The following is a 21,118-nucleotide window of genomic DNA, read 5'->3' on the forward strand; positions in this document are numbered from 1 at the left end:
GCTAAGAGGGGAGTTGAGGAAAATCTTTTTCACTCAGTGGGTGGTGGGAATGTGGAACTCACTGCCTGAAGGGGCCATTGAGTCAGAAATTCTCACAATATTTTTAATATATAGCTATTCACTTGCTCTTCCGTAACCTCCAAGCTAAGCACTGGAAGATGGCATTAGTGTAATCAGATCTTTGTTGACCAGCATGGATACGATGGGCTGAATGGTCCCCTTCTTTTCAGTAAATGTCTGTGCTGTAAATATCAGCCTTTCAAGAAGACAGCTCACCACCACCTTTTCAAGGGCAATTAGGGATGGGCAATAAATGCTGGCTTAGCCAGCGACACCCACATTCTGTAAATGATTTTTTTTTTTAAATGTAAAAGGTATATGTAGGCAAACCAGGTAAGGAGCAGATTTCCTTCCCTAAAGGACATTTGTGAACCAGATTGAACAGAGAACATAGAACAGTACAGGCCCTTCGGCCCTCGATGTTGTGCCGAGCTTTATCTGAAACCAAGATCAAGCTATCCCACTCCCTATCATCCTGGTGTGCTCCATGTGCCTATCCAATAACCGCTTGAAAGTTCCTAAAGTGTCCGACTCCACTATCACAGCAGGCAGTCCATCCCACACCCCAACCCCTCTCTGAGTAAAGAACCTACCTCGGACATCCCTCCTATATAAGATTAGGGCCAGTCAAGGACAGTAGTGGGAAGTTGTGCGTGGAGCCTGAAGAGATAGGAGAGGCGCTAAATGAATATTTTTCGTCAGTATTCACGCAGGAAAAAGACAATGTTGTCGAGGAGAATACTGAGATACAGGCTATTGGACGAGACGGGATTGAGGTTAATAAGGAGGAGGTGTTAGCAATTCTGGAAAGTGTGAAAATAGATAAGTCCCCTGGGCCGGATGGGATTCATCCCAAGATTCTCTGGGAGGCTAGGGAGGAGATTGCAGAGCCTTTGGCTTTAAGCTTTATGTCGTCATTGTCTATAGAAATAGTGCCAGAAGACTGGCGGATGGCAAATGTTGTCCCCTTGTTCAAGAAGGGAAGTAGAGACAACCCTGGTAATTATAGACCAGTGTGCCTTACTTCTGTTGTGGGCAAAGTTTTGGAAAGGATTATGAGAGATAGGATTTATAATCATCTAGAAAGGAATAATTTGATTAGGGATAGTCAACACGGTTTTGTCAAGGGTAGGTCGTGCCTCACAAACCTTATTGAGTTCTTTGAGAAGGTGACCAAAGAGGTGGATGAGGGTAAAGCAGTTGATGTGGTGTATATGGATTTCAGTGAAGCGTTTGATAAGGTTCCCCATGGTAAGCAATTGCAGAAGATACGGAGCCATGGGATTGAGGGTGATTTAGGGGTTTGGATCAGGAACTGGCTAGCTGTAAGAAGACAGAGGGTGGTGGTTGATGGGAAATGTTCATCCTGGAGTTCAGTTACTAGTGGTGTACCGCAAGGATCTGTTTTGGGGCCACTGCTGTTTGTCATTTTTATAAATGACCTGGATGAGGGCGTAGAAGGATGGGTTAGTAAATTTGCGGATGACACTAAAGTCGGTGGAGTTGTGGACAATGCGGAAGGTTGTTGCAGATTACAGAGGGACATAGATAAGCTGCAGAGCTGGGCTGAGAGGTGGCAAATGCAGTTCAATGCGGAAAAGTGTGAGGTGATTCACTTTGGAATGAGTAACAGGATTACAGCGTACTGGGCTAATGATAAGATACTTGGTAGTGTGGATGAACAGAGAGATCTCGGTGTCCATGTGCATAGATCCCTGAAAGTTGGCACCTAGGTTGATAGGGTTGTTAAGAAGGCATAGGGAGTGTTAGCTTTTATTGGTAGAGGGATTGAGTTTCGGAGCCAGGAGGTCATATTGCAGCTGTACAAAACTCTGGTGCGGCCGCACTTGGAGTATTGCGTACAGTTCTGGTCACCGCATTATAGGATGTGGAAGCATTGGAAAGGGTGAAGAGGAAATTTACTAGGATGTTGCCTGGTATGGTGGGAAGGTCTTATGAGGAAAGGCTGAGGGACTTGAGGTTGTTTTCGTTAGAGAGAAGGTTAAGAGGTGACTTAATAGAGGCATACAACAAGATGATCAGAGGATTAGATAGGGTGGATAGTAAGAGCCTTTTTCCTCGGATGGTGATAGCTAGCACGAGGGGACATAGCTTTAAATTGTCGGGTGATAGATATAGGACAGATGTCAGAGGTAGGTTCTTCACTCAGAGAGTGGTAAGGGCGTGGAATGCCCTGCCTGTAGCAGTAGTGGACTCGCCAACATTAAGGGCATTTAAATGGTCATTGGATAAACATATGGATGATATGGGAATAGTGTAGATTAGATGGGCTTTAGATTGGTTTCACTGGTCGGCGCAACATGGAGGGCCGAAGGGCCTGTACTGTGCTGTAATGTTCTATGTTCTATATCTCCCACCATGAACCTTATAGTTACACCCCCTAGTAACAGCTACATCCACCCGAGGAAATAGTCTCTGAACATCCACTCTATCTATTCCCCTCATCATCTTATAAACCCCTATTAAGTCGCCTCTCATCCTCCTCCGCTCTAAAGAGAAAAGCCCTGGCTCCCTCAACCTTTCCTCATAAGACCTACCCTCCAAACCAGGCAGCATCATGGTAAATCTCCTTTGCACTCTTTCCAATGCTTCCACGTCCTTCTTATAGTGAGGTGACCAGAACTGCACACAATATTCCAAATGTGGTCTCACCAAGGTCCTGTACAGTTGCAGCATAACCCCATGGCTCTTAAACTCAAACCCCCTGTTAATAAACGCTGACACACTATAGGCCTTCTTCACGGCTCTATCCACTTCAGTGGCAACCTTCAGAGATCTGTGGATATGAACCCCAAGATCTCTCTGTTCCTCCACATTCCTCAGAACCCTGCCGTTGACCCTGTAATCCGCATTCAAATTTGTCCTACCAAAATAAATCACCTCGCACTTATCAGGGTTAAACTCCATCTGCCATTTTTCGGCCCAGCTCTGTATCCTATCAATGTCTCTTTGCAGCCTACAACAGCCCTCCACCTCATCCACTACTCCACCAATCTTGGTGTCATCAGCAAATTTACTGACCCACCCTTCAGCCCCCTCCTCCAAGTCATTGATAAAAATCACAAATAGCAGAGGACCCAGCACTGATCCCTGTGGTACACCGCTGGTAACTGGTCTCCAGTCTGAAAATTTTCCATCCACCATCACCCTCTGTCTTCTATGAGATAGCCAGTTACTTATCCAATCGGCCAAATTTCCCTCTATCCCACACCTCCTTACTTTCTTCATGAGCCGACCATGGGGAACCTTATCAAATCCATGTATACGACATCAACTGCTCTACCTTCATCTACACACTTAGTTACCTCCTCAAAGAATTCAATCAAATTTGAACGAATCCGTGTTGACTATCCCGGATTAAGGTGCATCTTTCCAAATGGTCATAAATCCTATCCCTCAGGACCTTTTCCATTAACTTACCAACCACCGAAGTGAGACTAACCAGCCTATAATTGCCAGGGTCATTCCTATTTCCTTTCTTGAACAGAGGAACAACATTCGCCACTCTCCAGTCCTCTGGCACTATCCCCGTGGACAGTGAGGACCCAAAGATCAAAGCCACAGGCTCTGCAATCTCATCCCTTGCCTCCCAAAGAATCCTAGGATATATTCCATCTGGCCCAGGAGACTTATCGACCCTCAGGTTTTTCAAAATTGCTAATACATCTTCCCTCAGAACATCTACCTCCAGCCTATCAGCCTGTATCTCACACCGATCCTCAAAAACATGGCCCCTCTCCTTGGTGAACACTGAAGAAAAGTATTCATTCATCGCCTCTCCTATCTCTTCTGACTCCATGCACAAGTTTCCACTACTATCCTTGACCGGCCCTAACCTCACCCTGGTCATTCTTTTATTTCTCACATAAGAGTAAAAAGCCTTGGGGTTTTCCTTGATCCGACCCGCCAAGGACTTCTCATGCCCCCTCCTAGCTCTCCTAAGCCCTTTTTTTAGCTCATAACTTGCTACCTTGTACCCCTCAAGCGATCCAACTGAACCTTGTTTTCTCATCCTTACATACGCTTCCTTTTTCCTCTTGACAAGACATTCAACCTCTTTTGTGAACCATGGTTCCCTCACTCGGCCATTTCCTCCCTGCCTGACAGGGACATACCTATCAAGGACACGCAGTATTTATTCCTTGAGCATGCTCCACTTTTCATTTGTGCCTTTCCCTGACAGTTTCTGTTCCCATCTTATGCTCCCTAATTCTTGCCTAATCGCGTCATTATAACCCCTCCCCCAATTATAAACCTTGCCCTGCCGTATGGCCCTATCCCTCTCCATTGCAATAATGAAAGACACCGAATTGTGGTCACTATCTCCAAAGTGCTCTCCCACAAACAAATCTAACACTTGGCCCGGTTCATTACCCAGTACCATGTCCAATGTGGCCCCACCTCTTGTCGGCCTATCCACATATTGTGTCAGGAAACCCTCCTGCTCACACTGTCCAAAAACTGCCCCATCCGAACTGTTCAACCTATTAAGGTTCCAATCAATATTTGGAAAGTTAAAGTCACCCATGACAACACCCTGTGACCTCCACACCTATCCATAATCTGCTTTGCAATTTCTTCCTCCACATCTCTATTACTATTTGGGGGCCTATAGAAAATCCTAACAACGTGACCGCTCCTTCCCTATTTCTAACTTCAGCCCATATTACCTCAGTTGGCAGATCCCCCTCGAACTGCCTTTCTGCAGCCGTTAAATTATCCTTGATTAACAATGCTACTCCTCCACCTCTTTTACTGTCTTTCCTACTCTTACTGAAACATCTATACCCCGGAACTTCCAACAACCATTCCTGTCCCTGTTCTAACCATGTCTCCGTAATGGCCACAACATTGTAGTCCCAAGTACTAATCCACGCTCCAAGTTCACCTACCTTATTCCGGATGCTCCTTGCATTGAAGTAGACACACTTCAACTCACCTTCCTGTCTGCCGGTCCACTCCTGCGACCTTGATGCCCTCCTCAGTACCTCACTACACTCAACACTGGCTTCTGGACTACAGCTCGTTTTCCCATCCCAAAAAATTGTTTTTTACAACAATCAACAATGGTTTCATGGTCATCATTACTGAGTCTAGCTTTTCTGAAAAACTATCCAGCTTTATTAATTGAATTTATTTTCCACCCGCATTTAATCTTGTGTCACCAGAGCTTTAACCTGTGTCTCTGGATTACTAGTCCATTAATATCACCAATCTACCACCATCTCCCCAGTGAGAGTCAAATGAGGGGCATGAATAAAAGCAGAAAAAACTTCATCTGGCACAAATGGACAGGCTATCGTCCGGTAGCTCTGATATCTATCAGTATGAAGTGCTTTGAAAGGTTAGTCATGGCACAAATCAATCCCTGCCTCCCAGTTTGCCTAGATCCACTACAGTTCACCTATCGCCGCAACAGGTCCACAGCAGATGCCATCTCCGTGGCCCGACGCTCAACCCTGGAACACCTAGATAACAAAGACACTTAGGTCAGACTTCTGTTCATAGACTAAAGCTCAGCCTTTAACACCATTATTCCTATGAGACTCATCTCCAAATTTTGTGGCCTGGGGCTCAGCTCCTCCCTCTGCAGCTGGATCCTAGACTTCCTAACCCACGGACCACAATCAGTAAGGATAGGCAACAATACCTCCTCCATGATCATTCTCAACAGTGGTGCTCCGCAAGGCTGTGTCCTCAGCCTCCTACTATACTCCTTATACACCTCTGACTGTATGGCCAAATTCCCCTCCAACTCAATTTTCAAGTTTGCTGATGACATCACAGTTGTGGGTCAGATCTCAAACAATGACGAGACAGGGTATAGAAGAGATGGAGAATCTGGTGAACTGGTGTGATGATAATAATCTCTCCCTCAATGTCAACAAAATGAAGGAGATAGTCATCAACTTCAGGAAGCGTAGTGGAGAACATGCCCCTGTCTATATCAATGGGGACGAAGTAGAAATCATCGAAAGCTTCAGGTTTTTAGGTGTCCAGATCACTAACAACCCATCCTGGTCCCTCCATGCGGATGCGATAGTTAAGAAAGCCCACCAACGCCTCTACTTTCTCAGGAGGCTAAGGAAATTTGGCATGTCCGCTACAACTCTCACTGACTTCTATAGATGCACCATAGAAAGCATTCTTTCTGGTTGGAACACAGCTTACTGATTGTGATCTGTGAGTTAGGAAGTTTAGGATCCAGTCGCAGAGGGAGGTGATGAGGCCCAGGCCACAGAGTTTGGAGATGGATTTCGTGGGAATAAGTGTTGAAGGCTGAGCTGTAGTTAATCAATAGGAGTCTGACATAGGTGTCTTTGTTATCTAGGTGTTCCAAGGTTGAGTACAGGGCCAGGGAAATGGTGTCTGCTGTGGACCTGTTGCAGCGGTAGGCAAACTGTAATGGATCCAGGTAATCCGGGAGCTTCCCATCCATTGACTCTGTCTACACTTCCCACTGCTTCGGAAAAGCAGCCAGCATAATCAAGGACCCCATGCACCCTGGACTCTTCCACCCTCTTCCGTCAGGAAAAAGATACAAAAGTCTGAGGTCACGTACCAACCAATTCAAGAACAGCTTCTTCCCTGCTGCCGTCAGACTTTTGAATGGACTTACCTTGCACTAAGTTGATCTTTCTCTACACCCTAGCTATGACTGTAACACTACATTCTGTACTCTCTCATTTCCTTCTCTATGAACGGTATGCTCTGTCTAGCGGGCAAGAAACAATACTTTTCACTGTACGATAATACATGTGACAATAATAAATCAACTCATTTACTCTACTGATTTGATGCAGTCTCTTAAAAATTGTATGTTCTTAGCTGCACCGGGAGACAGACTGAAGAGGGAACTGTCTCTTTAAATTTCAGCTGTGGGCGCTTTAAGAGAGTTCAGCTCCATGGTAAAACGCATGCGTCGGGATTGGCTCTGACTTTGGTGCGCATGCCCTAGGAGTGCCCCCGGCTTTACTACGCATGCGCTGGTATACCGGGCTTCACTGCGCATGCGCTGACATTGCCTCCCAGGCTTCACTGCGCATGCCTCGGGATTGACGCTCATGCTTTCGGGCGCATGCGTCTTGGCTTTAGTGCGCATGCCTCGGGATTGGCTCCCAGACTTTCGAGCGCATGCGCCGGTGTTGACTTCCAGCTTTCAGTGCGCATGCTCCGGTCCCTCAATGGCTTCGGACGTTGACAGTTCTGGACTCGGCGGCGATGACATGTTTGACTCTATTCTCCTGGCCGATGACAAGTAAAACTATCTCTGCTTTCCTTTCCAAGTACCGGCTCGCTAAGTCGGTGGCGCGTTTGTGGGCGGCACTCCCCGGTGGGCGCTCCATCGCCATGTTAACGGTGGGCAAGGGAGCGACAAGGCGCCTGCGCCTGGCCTTGCCCCTCATCCAGGGACTGGTCCAGGTGCTGCTCTACTGCTCCTCCTAGCGGTGCTGCTGCTCCACTGCTCCTCCTTGCGGTGCTGCTGCTCCACTGCTCCTCCTAGCGGCGCTGCTGCTCCACTGCTCCTCATCGCGGCGCTGCTGCTCCACTGCTCCTCCAAGCAGTACTGCTCCTCCTAGCGGTGCTGCTGCTCCACTGCTCCCAGCGATGCTGTTGCTCCACTGCCCCTCCTAGCGGTGCCGCTCCACTGCCCCTCCTCGCGGTGCTGCTCCACTGCTCCTCCTAGCGGTACTGCTCCTCCTCGGGGTGCTGCTCCACTGCACCTCCTAGCGGCGCTGCTGCTCCACTGCTCCTCTTAGCGGTACTGCTCCTCCTAGCGGTGCTGCTGCTCCACTGCTCCCAGTGGTGCTGCTCCACTGCTCCTCCTAGCGGTGCTGCTGCTCCATGGCTCCTCCTAGCGGTGCTGCTGCTCCACTGCTCCTCTTAGCGGTACTGCTCCTCCTAGCGGTGCTGCTGCTCCACTGCTCCCAGTGGTGCTGCTCCACTGCTCCTCCTAGCGGTGCTGCTGCTCCACTGCCCCTCCTAGCGGTGCCGCTCCACTGCCCCTCCGAGCAGTGCTGCTGCTCCACTGCCCCTCCGAGCAGTGCTGCTCCACTGCTCCTCCTAGCGGTGCTGCTGCTGCGCTGCAGCTCCTAGCGGTGCTCCTGCTGCTGGCGGTGGTCCCCCTGGTACTGTACCTGGTGCTGCTGTTCCTCTGCTTGTACAGGTCCTCTGGTTCTGCTTGTGACCCTGGTTCTCTGCTAGTTCTGGTGTCACTCCTGCTTTTGATGCTGGGCAATGGGAAAGCAGACACCCACAGCTTTCTAACTCCTCCTAAATTTTAAACATATGCTGTGCTTCAGTGGTTTTGTGCATTACTGTTTTTACTGAGCATGTCCTTAGCACGTGGGGTGGAACGGTGGTTAACACTGCTGCATCACAGCGCCACGGACCTGGGTTCAATTCCGGCCTTGGGTCACTGTCTGTGTGGAGTTCGCACATTCTCCCCGTGTCTGCGTGGGTTTCCTCTGGGTGCTCTGGTTTCCTCCCACAGTCCAAAATGTGCGGGTTAGGTGGATTGGTCATGCTAAATTGCCCCTGAATGTCCCAAGATGTCTGGGTTAAATGGATTAGTCACGGTAAATGTGTGGGGTTACAGGGATAGGGTAATATATTCTGTCAGCGAGTCAGTGTAATGATTCTATGTTGGTACTAATTCAGTATGTGGAGATGCCGGCGTTGGACTGGAGTAAACACAGTAAGAAGCCTAACAACACCAGGTTAAAGTCCAAAAGGTTTATTTGGCAGCAAAAGCCACTAGCTTTCGGAACAGGCTGTCCCTTCAGGTAGGAACTCCCACCCACCTGACGAAGGGACAGCCTGTTCCGAAAGCTAGTGGCTTTTGCTACCAAATAAACCTGTTGGACTTTAACCTGGTGTTGTAAGACTTCTTACTAATTCAGTAAGCATACTTGGCACATTTGCATTGTATCAATGTGCCTTTTTTCACTGGTAATACTGTTTTCAGTCGGCATAGACTTGGCACAAATCTGACAAGATTGGACAGAATATAAGGAACGGTAAAGGATGACTAAAAGATTAATAAGGAGGGAAAATTAAAGCACTAGAAAAAAACTAGCCAGAAATATAAAAACAGACAATAAGAGTTTCTATTTTAAAATGGTTAACAAAGTGAGCATTGGTCTTATAGCATGTGAGTCTGGAGAATTGATGGAAAACAAATAGGTGGCAGATGAATTGAACAGGTTTTCACTATAGAGGATACAAATAACATTCCAGAAGCAGCGATAAACCAAGAAATGGAAGGGAGCGAGGAACTCAGGAAAACCGCAATCACCAGAGAAGTGGTACTGAGTAAGCTGTTGGAGCAGCGGGCTGACAAGAGCCAAGGTCCTGATGGACTTCATCCTAGGGTCTTAAAAGAAGTGTCGAGTGAGATAGCTGACGCATTCATTTTGATTGTCCAAAGCGCCCTAGTTTCGGGGAAGGTCCAATTAGATTACAAGATAGCAAATGTAACTCCATTATTTAAAAAGGGAGGAAGACGGAAAGTGGGAAACTACAGGCCAGTTTGCTTAATGTCTATCGTAGAGAAAATGTTACAAGTTATTAAAGAAATTATAGTGGGACACTTGGATAAGCTCAAGGAAGTCAGGCTGTGTCAAAGTGGTTTTGTAAAAAGGAAATCATGTTTAATCATTTTATTGGAGTTCTTTGCGGAATTAACCTGTGCTGTATATAAAGGGGAGCTGGTAGACGGGGGCGGCACGGTAGCACAGTGGTTAGCACTCCTGCTTCACAGCTCCAGGGACCTGGGTTCGATTCCCGGCTTGGGTCACTGTCTGTGTGGAGTTTGCACATTCTCCTCGTGTCTGAGTGGGTTTCCTCCGAGTGCTCCGGTTTCCTCCCACAGTCCAAAGATGTGCGGGTTAGATTGATTGGCCATGCTAAAATTGCCCCTTAGTGTCCTGAGATGCGTAGGTTAGAGGGATTAGTGGGTAAAATATGTAGGGGTATGAGGGTAGGGCCTGGGTGGGATTGTGGTCGGTGCAGACTCGATGGGCCGAATGGCCTCTTTCTGTACTGTAGGGTTTCTATGATTTCTATGAGATGTACTGGACTTGGGAGAAGGCAGATCTAGATATTTTTGTGTTGAGAGAGGGGATGTGGAGACTTGGAACAGTTTGATGTGGGATCTTCTTCTGATACCTGATCCTGTGGAAGAAGAGCATAGAAGTATAATTTAAGTAAGTATACTGGGAATACATTTCTAAAATCTCTATTTTGAAATGAAATGATGACAGTGGGATGATTTTAAAACTGAGCTGATTGATTTTTTTTCACATGTCAAAGAAAAGTACAGCACAGGAACAGTTCCTGTGGCCCTCCAACCCTGTGCCAATCATGGTACCCTAACTAAACTAAAACAAAACTTCTGCCCTTACTCGGTCCGTATCCCTCTATTCCCTCCCTATTCATCTACCCATCCAGATGCCTCTTAAATGTCGCTCATGTGCCTGCTTCCATCACCACCTCTGGCGGCGTGTTCTAGGCACCCATCACTCCCTGCATGAAAACCTTCCCCCGCACATCTTCTTTAAACTCCCCCCTCTCACCTTGAACCTGTTCCCCCTTGTAATTGACACTTCCACCTTGTCTATGCCTCTCATAATTTTGTAGACCTCGATCAGGTCTCCCCTCAGATTCTGTCTTTCCAGTGAAAACAATCCCAGTTTTTTCAACCTCTCCTCATAGTCAACACCCTCAAGACCAGGCAGTATCTTGGTGAACATTACTTGCACTCTCTCTAAAGCTTCCATGGTTCTTCTGATAGTGTGGTAACCAGAACTGCGCGCAGTACTCCAAATGCAGCCGAACCAAGGTTTTATATAGCTGCAACATGATTTCCCAACTCGTACTCAATGTCCCGGCCGATGAAGGCAGGCATGCCGTGTGCCTTCCTCAATTCAGTCTGATGGGTGGTTGGTTCAGCAGGCAGAACGTACTTGGCTGAAGTAGGCAATGGTTTGGCAATTGTTTTTGAACTCCTTCACATTGAAACCCATCTAATGTTTGCTTCCTGATGACAGATTTCGTGGGAAAGGTTATCAGGAAGGGTTCACTGAAGGAGGTCACTTGGGAGAGACTGAGGGCCGACGCTATGGATTAGCCAATGGTGCCAAGATTGGATCGGAGGTAAATATGTGTGAACAGTTGTGGGTACAATTATGATGATAGCTTAATGCGTTAAAATTATATACAATTAAAACAGACGGTTATAAGAACATAAGAACTAGGAGCAGGAGTAGGCCATCTGGCCCCTCGAGCCTGCTCCGCCATTCAATAAGATCATGGGACTGTGGGACTTTGGTTATGGGACTTCGTTGTACAAATTGATTGCCACATTTCCTACATTGTCCCAGTGACTACACTTCAATAGTCCAGTACTTCATTGGTTATAAAGGTACTAGATAAATACCGTTCCTTCTATGAGGAGAAACTTGATTTGTTCCCACTGGAATGACAGAGGTTGAGGGGCGACCTGATAGAAGTCTACAAGATTATGAGGGGCATGGACAGAGTGTATATTCAGAAGCTTTTTCCCAGGGGGCATAGGTTTAAGGTGCGAGGGGCAAGATTTAAAGGAGATGTATGAGGCAAGTTTTTTACAGTAAGAAGTTTAACAACACCAGGTTAAACTCCAACAGGTTTATTTGGTAGCAAAAGCCACACAAGCTTGTGTGGCTTTTGCTACCAAATAAACCTGTTGGACTTTAACCTGGTGTTGTTAAACTTCTTACTGTGTTTACCCCAGTCCAACGCCGGCATCTCCACATCATGGCAAGTTTTTTACACAGAGAGCAGTGGGCACCTGGAATTCGCTGCTGGGGGAAGTAGTGGAAGCAGATACGATAGTGACTTTTAAGGGCATCTTGACAAATACATGACGAGGATGGGAATAGATTGATACGGTCCCCAGAAGGGTAGGGGGTTTTAGTTCAGGTGGGCAGCATGGTCGGTGCAGGCTTGGAGGACCAAAGGGTCTGTTCCTGTGCTGTAATTTTTTTAAATCTTTGTCTCCATTCCAGAAGGAGCTGACTCATACTGGGATGTTATTCCATAGGCTTTATGTGTCTTCTCGTAGCTCACAAAAGTGCACATTCTACATGGGAAGCTGTGTTGACAAGTAATTAAGTTGTGAACTCTGCCCAGTTCTGCCCCCACCTATTTCTTTGCATGCTCGGAAAGGTCAGCGGATAGCAATCAGGAGTAATAACACCAGCAGGGAATGTATGTCTACTCTGATTAGCTACCTAGCTTATCACAGTCCCAGGATTCAAATTTGAACCGACTGGTCCTTTGTGACACGGTCGCACGTGGACTCAGAGTCTGCAGTCAGCAAACATTTCATTATGGTTACAGCTGCCCACTGACTATTTTTGTGGGCTTTTGAACAGCAAAGCACCCTTTTACAGACAGCAGTGCCTTACTACACCTAATCAGATTGAAGAATCCTCTGACACGGGCAAAGTCTAGTTCATGAAATTCAAATTTGAATATTGAATTCAATGTGAAATCATGTACAAGAAGCAAAATGAAGAGTGGGAAAGAGAGGTGGGGTTCGGAGAAATTTTTTAAAAAGCTTTGAAAAATGTTTAATTTTTATATTTTCAATTCTGATTGAAGTCTGAAGGAATGAGACTCCACGCTTATAAAAGCGCATTTTCTGTCACAGAGATTGTTAAGTAATTAAAATTTATCACACTTGTTAAAAAATGGGCAGTACAGTGGCACAGTGGTTAGCACTGCAGTCTCACAGCGCCAGTGGGTTCGATTCCTGTCTGTGTGGAGTCTGCACGTTCTCCCCGTATCTGTGTGGGTTTCCTCCCACTGTCTGAAAGACATGCTGGTTCGGTGCATCGGCCATGCTAAATTCTCCCTCAGTGTACCCGAACAGGCGCCGGAGTGTGGCGACTAGGGGATTTTCACAGTGACTTCATTGCAGTGTTAATGAAAGCCTACTTGTGACATAAATACAAATTCACTTCCACCTGAATGGACAAGCTCTAACTTTACTGGCCTGTTTAGTGGGCAGGAATAGCAACTACTCCCCATCCCACCCCCCGCCGTGTTTAATGTCAAGTTTTACACTGAAATGCTGATGTCGTGCAGCTTTTGGGGGAGGAAACCAGCCAGAAACATCCTTGTTTTTGTGTTGATTTGTGCACGTGTAGAGGTTGCTGTCCGATTTACTCTACAATGACAATGTGTGCTGTTAACGTTAGCCTCACATTGATTCTCAATGCAAAAGCCAGGTTATTGTCTTCACCAATCAAGAGGATAGTCTGATGAATTGTTCACAACACAATAGACATTCTTGCTTTGACAGCATGTCACAATTGTGAGCAATCATCAGTTTTGAATTGGCGATCTTGTTTTCTTTGCACAGATTGGCATTCAGATTTAAAAGAGTGTCTGTTCTACGTTTAATGGTTTCAATCCAAAATAGCTGGGGGATTGAAAGGCCAGATGCTATTATAGTCCGTTCTAGTGGTCTGTCTAAGTGAAGAATCCTGCTGTTTTTGGAAACTACGTGCATGGTGTTCTGGTGGAGGAGGATGCAGGGTTGTGGTGCAGTGATATAACTGAGGACAGGAAGGTTCTGTTTGACGCCTTTGGTGGAGGAGATCAATAATTTTGTCGCTTTGAACGTTTTTGCAATATATCCAAAACTTGACCTCATTTATTTCGATTGTAGAAAGTTCTTGGATTGGGAGCTTTAGATCACTGATTCTATTCCTTTAAAAAGCTTCGTTATGGCCTGTGATGTTGTTTGGTTCTTGGCCATGTTGATAATGTGTAAGATGGAAATAACTAATTCTCAAATGTCACCAAAAATGTAGCCTTGTTTTTTTTGAAACGGTTGCTTGCTTTTTTTTTAAAGTTGTTTTTTGTAGTATTATCACTGTAATACATATCTTTAAATTTCATATTTTGATCAGCTGAAATGGTGCTTGGCAGAACTGTTAAAGTATAAATTGCTGGGTTAATATTGGAATATCTTCTGTTGAAACATCAATTGAATTTATCGAGCACCTTTAACATGGTAAGGCACTTTACAGGAGCATTATTTGACACTGAGCCACCATAAAGAGATATTAGGCTGGATGATAAAAAGCTTGGTCAAAGAGGTATGTTTCAAGGAGCCATTTAGAGGACAAAATAGTTTTAAAACCAGGGGACATCATCTCAGGATAAGGGTAGCCATTTAGGACTGAGCTGAAGTGAAATTTCTTCACTCAGAAGGTTGTGAATCTTTAGAATTCTCTACCCTCGAGGACTTGCTCCATCACTGAGCAAGTTCAAGACAGAAATCAATAGATTTCTGGCGACCAGTGACATCAAGGGATACGGAGATAATGCCAGTTGCCCTCACTGGGGCAGGTGATCAGCCATGATAAAATTGAATAATGAGGCAGACTCAATGGGCCAAATAGCCTACCCTTGCTCTCATGTTAGGCAGGGTCTTCCAATACTCGGGGCCTTGAACAGCTGAAGGCATAACCTTAGTGATTGATTAAAATAGGGGATGTTCAAAAGCCCAGAACTGAGTGAAGCACAGATGTCTTAAGGGTCTGGAAGAGATTACAAATCTGGGGGTTGTGACTTGACACGGTGATGCAAAAGCCAACGGAGGGATATAAAAACACGGATGAGAATTTCAATAAGTCAATGAGGATAGGAGTGATGGGTGAAAGGGACTTGCTACATGTTAGTAAAGGAGCAGCAGAGTTTTGGCTAACCTCAAGTTTATGGAGGATAGAATATAGAAAGCTAGCTTGGAGCGTGTTGGAATTGTGTAGAGGTAACAGAGGCATGGATGAGGGTTTCAGCAGCAGATGACTTGAGGCAGGGCAGAGTTGGACAGTGTTACCGAGGCGGAAGTAGACAGTCTTAAGTGGTGACGTGGATACATGTTTGCCACCAAGCTTGCGAACAGTCACGAGCGTGAATATCATTAAAAATCAGTGGGCGGGGCCTATTCCCACCCAGGCAGCATAGCGCTAAGCAGGCCACTGCACATGCGCTGACCTGTCAGCGCCGAAATCGGCACATGCACAGTAGCCCCACACAGCCGGCCTCCCAATTGCTGGCCAGCTCAATCGCACCCCCCACCCCCACCGTAGTCCCGCTCTTCCCCACCCACCCACCTCCCCCTGCCCCTCAGCAGCTTGGCCCATTCCGATTGCTGGCCTCCCTCCTTTCCCCCACCGATCCTGTCTGCAGAATGACTGTGGGACCCCACCCCCACCCTCATAGGCATTGCCCCATGCCCAATGGACAGTGCCAGGGCACCCCCTGGGCATTGGCACTTTGCCTCTTGGGCAGTGCCAGGGGGCACACCCTACTGCCTGATCCTCTGCAGGGGGGCTCCAATTGCCCCCCCCCCCTTTCACTGCAGCGGGGTCGGGCCACTAGTTCACTGTTAGTGAACCTACTGTAAACGCCACTGGAATGAAACACTCTGGTGGGGTGGGAGATGCTAGTGGGCCCAGAGACTTCAGTCCTGGGCCTGCTAATGATATTTTTAAAATATGGAAATACCTATCGAAATAGTCTTGACACCTCACCGCCGATTTCCAGCACGGAGCTATCAAGGGCAGGAACGCATGCGCGAATCCCATGCATCGGCTGCCGTGAGATTCTCCCGGCCCACTGCGTTAAAAAATGAGCCCAGCAGGATGAGAGAATCCCCCCCCCCCCTAAATATTGCTGTTTATGGGAGCTTGCTGTGTGCCAATTGGTTGCCACGTTTCATAGATTACAACAGTGGCTATACCTAGAAACTCAGTGGCTGTAAAGATGGGATGTTCTGAGGTCATGATGCTACATAATTGCATTTCTTGAGTTTCATCCTTTTATTTCAGATCATTTTTAATTTTGTGCAGGTTGCCTTTTACAGAGGTTTTGCCTTTACCTGGAAGTGCCTTCTTCAGGAAAACCAAGATGCCAAAAACAGGTATACAGACATATGTCAAGTGATGCTGATTCTTGTGTGGATGGTTAAAAATCCTGCCCTAGGTGCACCTCCAATTGCTCACTGACAGAATCCCTACAGTGCAGAAGGAGGCCATTCGGCCCATTGAAGCTGCACTGCCAACAATCCCATTGTAGTTAGTTTACACACATTTAATGTTGGTCCAGAGGGTTTTAGACTTTGCATTAATGTTAACATGGTGTTGTGTTAAAATCTGAAATCTGGAGTAAGACTCTGTCCTTCAGTCAGAACCATAACTCTCTTCCAACAGCATTTACACTATAACTGCAGGATTAGTGTGAAATAAACCTGCCGTTTGTGGTGTAAATACACTCTAAACTAAAATCTTCAGGTATTCCTCTAGTGTTAGAGGTGAAATTCATAAAAGAAACTGCTTCTAACCCTCTGAATTTCATGATCTTGGATTTTGCTGTCCCTTTTTTAAAAAAGACTTCTTGTATTATTGCAGTAAAAGGCTGAAAGCCCTGAACACTTTGCTGGAGATGGTTCATAGGTTTCCTTATGAAGACCCTACCTATGACAAATTACAGGAGGACCTGGAGAAGATGCGAGCCAAGTTTAAACAGGTTTGAGCAGTTACTAGATTACAATCAGCATGGTCACTTTAAGAAATGTTGAGAGATCTATACATGCAAACTGTAATGACCTCGATGAAGCTGGCCTCTTCGGAGTATGAGCTCCCTGATTGAGGTCATAATTGCCTGTGTCCCTTTGTTAATTTGATTTCGTTTATTTGGTTGGCCAAAAAGATTGGTCATAATTGCCTGCCCAATCAAGGAGCCTCACATGTATATCAACATGGGCGTGTCAGGTCTTCTGGCATTCTAAATTCTGACTGTTGTACCAGAAGCACTCTCGGAATGGAATAGAGTTTGTAAATAAAGGGAATCTGGTGAAGGGACACTGGCTTCTGAGGAGTTATTTCACACACTTTTGACCTTGTGTGACCAGTGAACTATGGTGCTTATTGTTGTACGGAAATGAGTGCAGATTGACTTTTTTTTTTGTTGGACAGGGAGGTATTGTCACAATTGAGCTCCAACCTGTTGCTGCTTGATATCCACACATAACAATCATTGTAGCAGCAAGTTGTTGAATATCAGCCAGGAGTGACAACATTGTCCCCTTTTCCTTCCCCTGCAGCTCCTGGTCAGTTGAAAGAGCCACAACCAGGTATTAACCCTGGGATTTGCGCAGTTTACATGGCCCACTGTATTGTGCAATCCTCATCAAATCTTTGCGAGTACCTCTGTTAGCAAAAGTAAATATTTAATGGGTATATAAACAGATAACATTTAATCATAATGTAACTGCATTAAATATCTTGAATATAAGAACATAAGAACTAGGAGCAGGAGTTGGCCATCTGGCCCCTGCTCCAGCATTCAATAAGCTCATGGCTGATCTATTCTTGCACTCAGCTCCATCTACCCGCCTGCTCACCATAATCTTAATTCCTTTACTGTTCAAAAATCGATCTACCTTTGCCTTAAAAACGTTCAGCGAGGTAGCCTCAACTGCTTCACTGGGCAGGGAATTCCACAGATTCACAACCCTTTGCGTGAAAAAGTTCCTCCTCAAAAGAAAAAAAACCAGCCCAAAGCATTTTGTATCATGGAAATATAACCTTATCATAAAATGGTCTTGCACAGCTACCATTCAGCCCATGATGCCTGTACTGTGTCACTGTACTGGTGCCTTGGGAGAACTTGGGATTATTTATTAAATAATTGAACGTAAGTGTTTAATATCTTGCAGTATGAAGCATTCTTCTTTTTTACGGGGTAGACTCTTTTTCAGAGTTGAAACTAAAACCATACATTATGTTATAAAATAAAAACACAATATGCTGGAAAATCTCAGCAGGTCTGACAGCATCTGGGGAGAGAGAAACAAGTTTCAAATCTGTATGACTTCTTCGGAGCTGAAGAGAGGTAGAAATGTGATAAGAGTTTTTTCACAGCCATATATTATGTTGCAGCTTATCAGTCAGAATTTCCACCTGAATAAATATATCTGAGATTTTAATGTTTTCATTGTTCCCGTCCTACATTTAGATGACGAGCCTTTTTGAAAAGACTGCTTAACTATAAAAAAACAACGCCCTCTATGCACTCAGTTTGAGCGGTGCAATAAAGTGCTGAAATAAGAAGCTTTGTTTTATTCTTTTGTTTCAGATTTGCTCTCTGCTGAATGTCCAGCCTGCTTTTCAAAATGCGAGAGCAGCAGGGATGTCCTTCTGAAGCAGATCATTATGACTGACCTTCACAACACTGTTTACAGTTGACCGAAAGGAGCCCAGCTCCGCGTGTCTGAAGTTATCGCTACAAGCAAGTATGGAGGAAGGAACTGGATAAAGTGAAATTCTCTCAAAGTGGAGACATTTCATGACTGCAGATTTTTAAAGTGATGCATTTGCTGCTGAAAGGACAGATTAATTCCACTTTCCTTTGACTGTCCTTTCTTAATTTTTTTGAAGAATCACTTCTAATGTGACCTGAACTCACTACTGCAAAACTACAGGACTTTAGATTTCTGCTGGGAGCTTGAATTTGGTGAACTTCCAGTGTTTTATCAGTTTGAATCAATTTCCTCAGGGACACTTGTACTGAAATTTCTCCGTAAATTGCTTTTATATAGCTGATTATTTCAGAAAATTACAGCACAATTCATTCTCAATAACAATGTTGAGGTAAGGAGATGGTTTAATTGATGTCGGTTTGAGGGATAAATATTGGACTTGCTTTTCTTCAAAATATTGCTGTGGGGTCTTTTTATATCCACTTGAGGGGGCAGGTTTGGTCTCGATTTAATATTTCGTCCACAAGACGCCCTCTCTGACCATTCAGCACTCCCTGAGTACTGCACTGGACCATCAGGCTGGATTATGTGCTCAAATCTCTAGAATGAGATTTGACCCGAGGCTGACAACACATAGTAGCTGTGTTTTGTTTTTTTGAGCTACATGGAATCTGGCGGATCATATAAATACCAATTTTAGTGGTTGCTGACAAAACTAAATTATTTATTGTAGTTGTAGGAACATTCAAAATTTCATGGTTAAAATGGCTGTGAGTTTTAAAATTGTAATCGTTTGTACTGAATTGAAATCTTATTTTGAAATTTGTTCATTTAATAAACCAAGATTAAAAATCAATGCTAATGTTTCTTCAGTTACCCATCACATCAAATTCTTTCATTAGTTTTCTTTCTGAACTTTGTGGGTTGTACTGACTTTTTTTCCAAGCAGTGTGCTGTATTTTTCTGACTCCTTCCTTCCTTCCTACTCTCCAGTTTTCCTGCACCTGCTCGTGGAAGCCACCTTGTCTGAGTGAAGATGCCCTCAGCTGCACCTCGCATGTGTTTGTAAATTCTTTCTCCCTGGATGTGCAGTCAGTCCATTCATCCACAAACCACCTTGGGGAGAGGTGGGACTCATTCACTTCTGCCTGGTTTATGGAATAGGGTCTTCAGTCAGCCTGTCAGACCCATCGTAACTCCAAAACATTAAGTGATTGTTTCAATGGAAGCTAGCAATACAAATGAAGCTGTAATGGAAATATGACATTACTTAACTATATCTCATGGCTTAACTTTATCTCGTGGCTCAATTTTAAAAAAAAATCATTCCAGGCCTGTACCTCACTAAAACTGGTCACTGCAGGAAGGATAGTCCCATGACCACAAGTGTTCTATGCCAAAAGAGATCCAGTTGCATTGAATTGACATATTAAGCACAAACTCAGATGGTGATTGGGGGTAAGACTGAATTCCAGTGTAGTTTTTTATTTAAAACTAGTGAAAAAGATCGCAGGAACTAAAATTGCGCGAGATGCAACCTTTGCTTGAAATTCCACAATTTATTTGTGCTGATTTGGGGTAAATTGCGCTGAAACATTCAGCATATCCCTGTGGAACAATACAGGGTTAACATGGTCATGTGCTGGTGCCAGCCTCAGGAGGGTTGGTTGACTCTCTACCTCCTTGGGAGTTGCCTGAGGGCAAACAACCAGCCAGGAGTTTGAAAGGTTCTTGTTTCATGCCAGGTCCTTCCTCCCTCTCTCTCCCTCTCTCCCTCTCTCCCTCCCCCTCTTTCTCTCTCCCTCTCTCCCTCCCTCCCTCTCTCCCTCCCTCTCTGAAGTGGTGAGAAAAAAAAAATGGGCGGCACGGTAGCACAGTGGTTAGCACTGCTGCTTTACAGCTCCAGGAACCCAGGTTTGATTCCCGGCTTGGGTCACTGTCTGTGTGGAGTTTGCACATTCTCCTCGTGTCTGCGTGGGTTTCCTCCGGGTGCTCCGGTTTCCTCCCACAGTCCAAAGATGTGCGGGTTAGGTTGACTGGCCATGCTAAAATTGCCCCTTAGTGTCCTGAGATGCGTAGGTTAGAGGGATTAGTGGGTAAAATATGTAGGGATATGGGGGTAGGTCCTGGGTGGGATTGTGGTCGGTGCAGACTCAATGGGCCGAATGGCCTCTTTCTGTACTGTAGGGTTTCTATGATTCTATGAAATGGTGTAAATCACAGTTGTGTTTTCAGTGCAACTTCAGACTCGAAGTGCCCACAATAGGCCCCACTACCTTGGCCCAGCCCCCTTTCCCCCTAGGCCCTGCCCTCTTGCCCAAAGCCTGGTGGACAGTGCTGAGGTGCCCCTGGGCATGGGCATTTTGTCCCTTGGGCAGTGCCAGCGGGCACAAGTGGGCAGTGCTGGGGGTACAAGCTGGCACTGTCAGGGTGCCCATGCCTAGGGGGCACCACCGCCCGACGCCTTGGAGGCCCCCGATTGTCCCCTCTTCACTCCGACGTGGTCTCCCACTAGTTCCCCGCAAGTGGGGAGCTACTCTCAACCCCGCCGGAGTGAAATACTCCTGGCGGGGTGGGAGATGCCATCGGGTCTGGAGAATTCCGTGCCAGGCCCGATAATGACATTTAAAATACATTAAAAACAGATTTAAATCACTTACCTGTCTTCCTGCCAGTTTCCAGCGCGGTCCCGACTGCGCCTGCCCTCCGGCATTG

General features: G+C 45.8%; 1 protein-coding gene across 2 annotated transcripts; it reads left to right on the forward strand.

Moving 5' to 3' along the window:
- Window positions 1-7,117: 7,117 nt before the first annotated feature.
- On the forward strand, window positions 7,118-19,285 carry lto1 (LTO1 maturation factor of ABCE1). Of its 2 annotated transcripts, none has more exons than XM_078221313.1 (5): window positions 7,118-7,339; window positions 11,133-11,238; window positions 15,993-16,063; window positions 16,551-16,668; window positions 18,280-19,285. In XM_078221313.1, the coding sequence occupies exons 1-5, from the start codon at window positions 7,146-7,148 to the stop codon at window positions 18,343-18,345; spliced, it is 555 nt and encodes a 184-aa protein (XP_078077439.1). In that variant the 5' UTR covers window positions 7,118-7,145; the 3' UTR covers window positions 18,346-19,285. The 2 variants fall into 2 exon arrangements, with proteins under 2 accessions (XP_078077439.1, XP_078077440.1); XM_078221314.1 differs by having other exon boundaries at window positions 7,252-7,339; window positions 15,972-16,063; window positions 18,280-19,250.
- Window positions 19,286-21,118: the final 1,833 nt, after the last annotated feature.

The sequence above is a fragment of the Mustelus asterias genome, chromosome 9 (assembly GCF_964213995.1).
Source record: "Mustelus asterias chromosome 9, sMusAst1.hap1.1, whole genome shotgun sequence".
Lineage (NCBI taxonomy): Eukaryota > Metazoa > Chordata > Chondrichthyes > Carcharhiniformes > Triakidae > Mustelus > Mustelus asterias.

What these genes read in the sequence shown, in the direction of transcription:
- lto1 (XM_078221313.1), top strand. Translation starts at nt 7,146, where the DNA reads ATGCTTTCGGGCGCATGCGTCTTGGCTTTAGTGCGCATGCCTCGGGAT. An exon ending in GTGCCAAGATTGGATCGGAG is followed by an intron (nt 11,239 to 15,992) that starts GTAAATATGTGT and finishes AATTTTGTGCAG; the next exon opens with GTTGCCTTTTACAGAGGTTT. An exon ending in AACCAAGATGCCAAAAACAG is followed by an intron (nt 16,064 to 16,550) that starts GTATACAGACAT and finishes GTATTATTGCAG; the next exon opens with TAAAAGGCTGAAAGCCCTGA.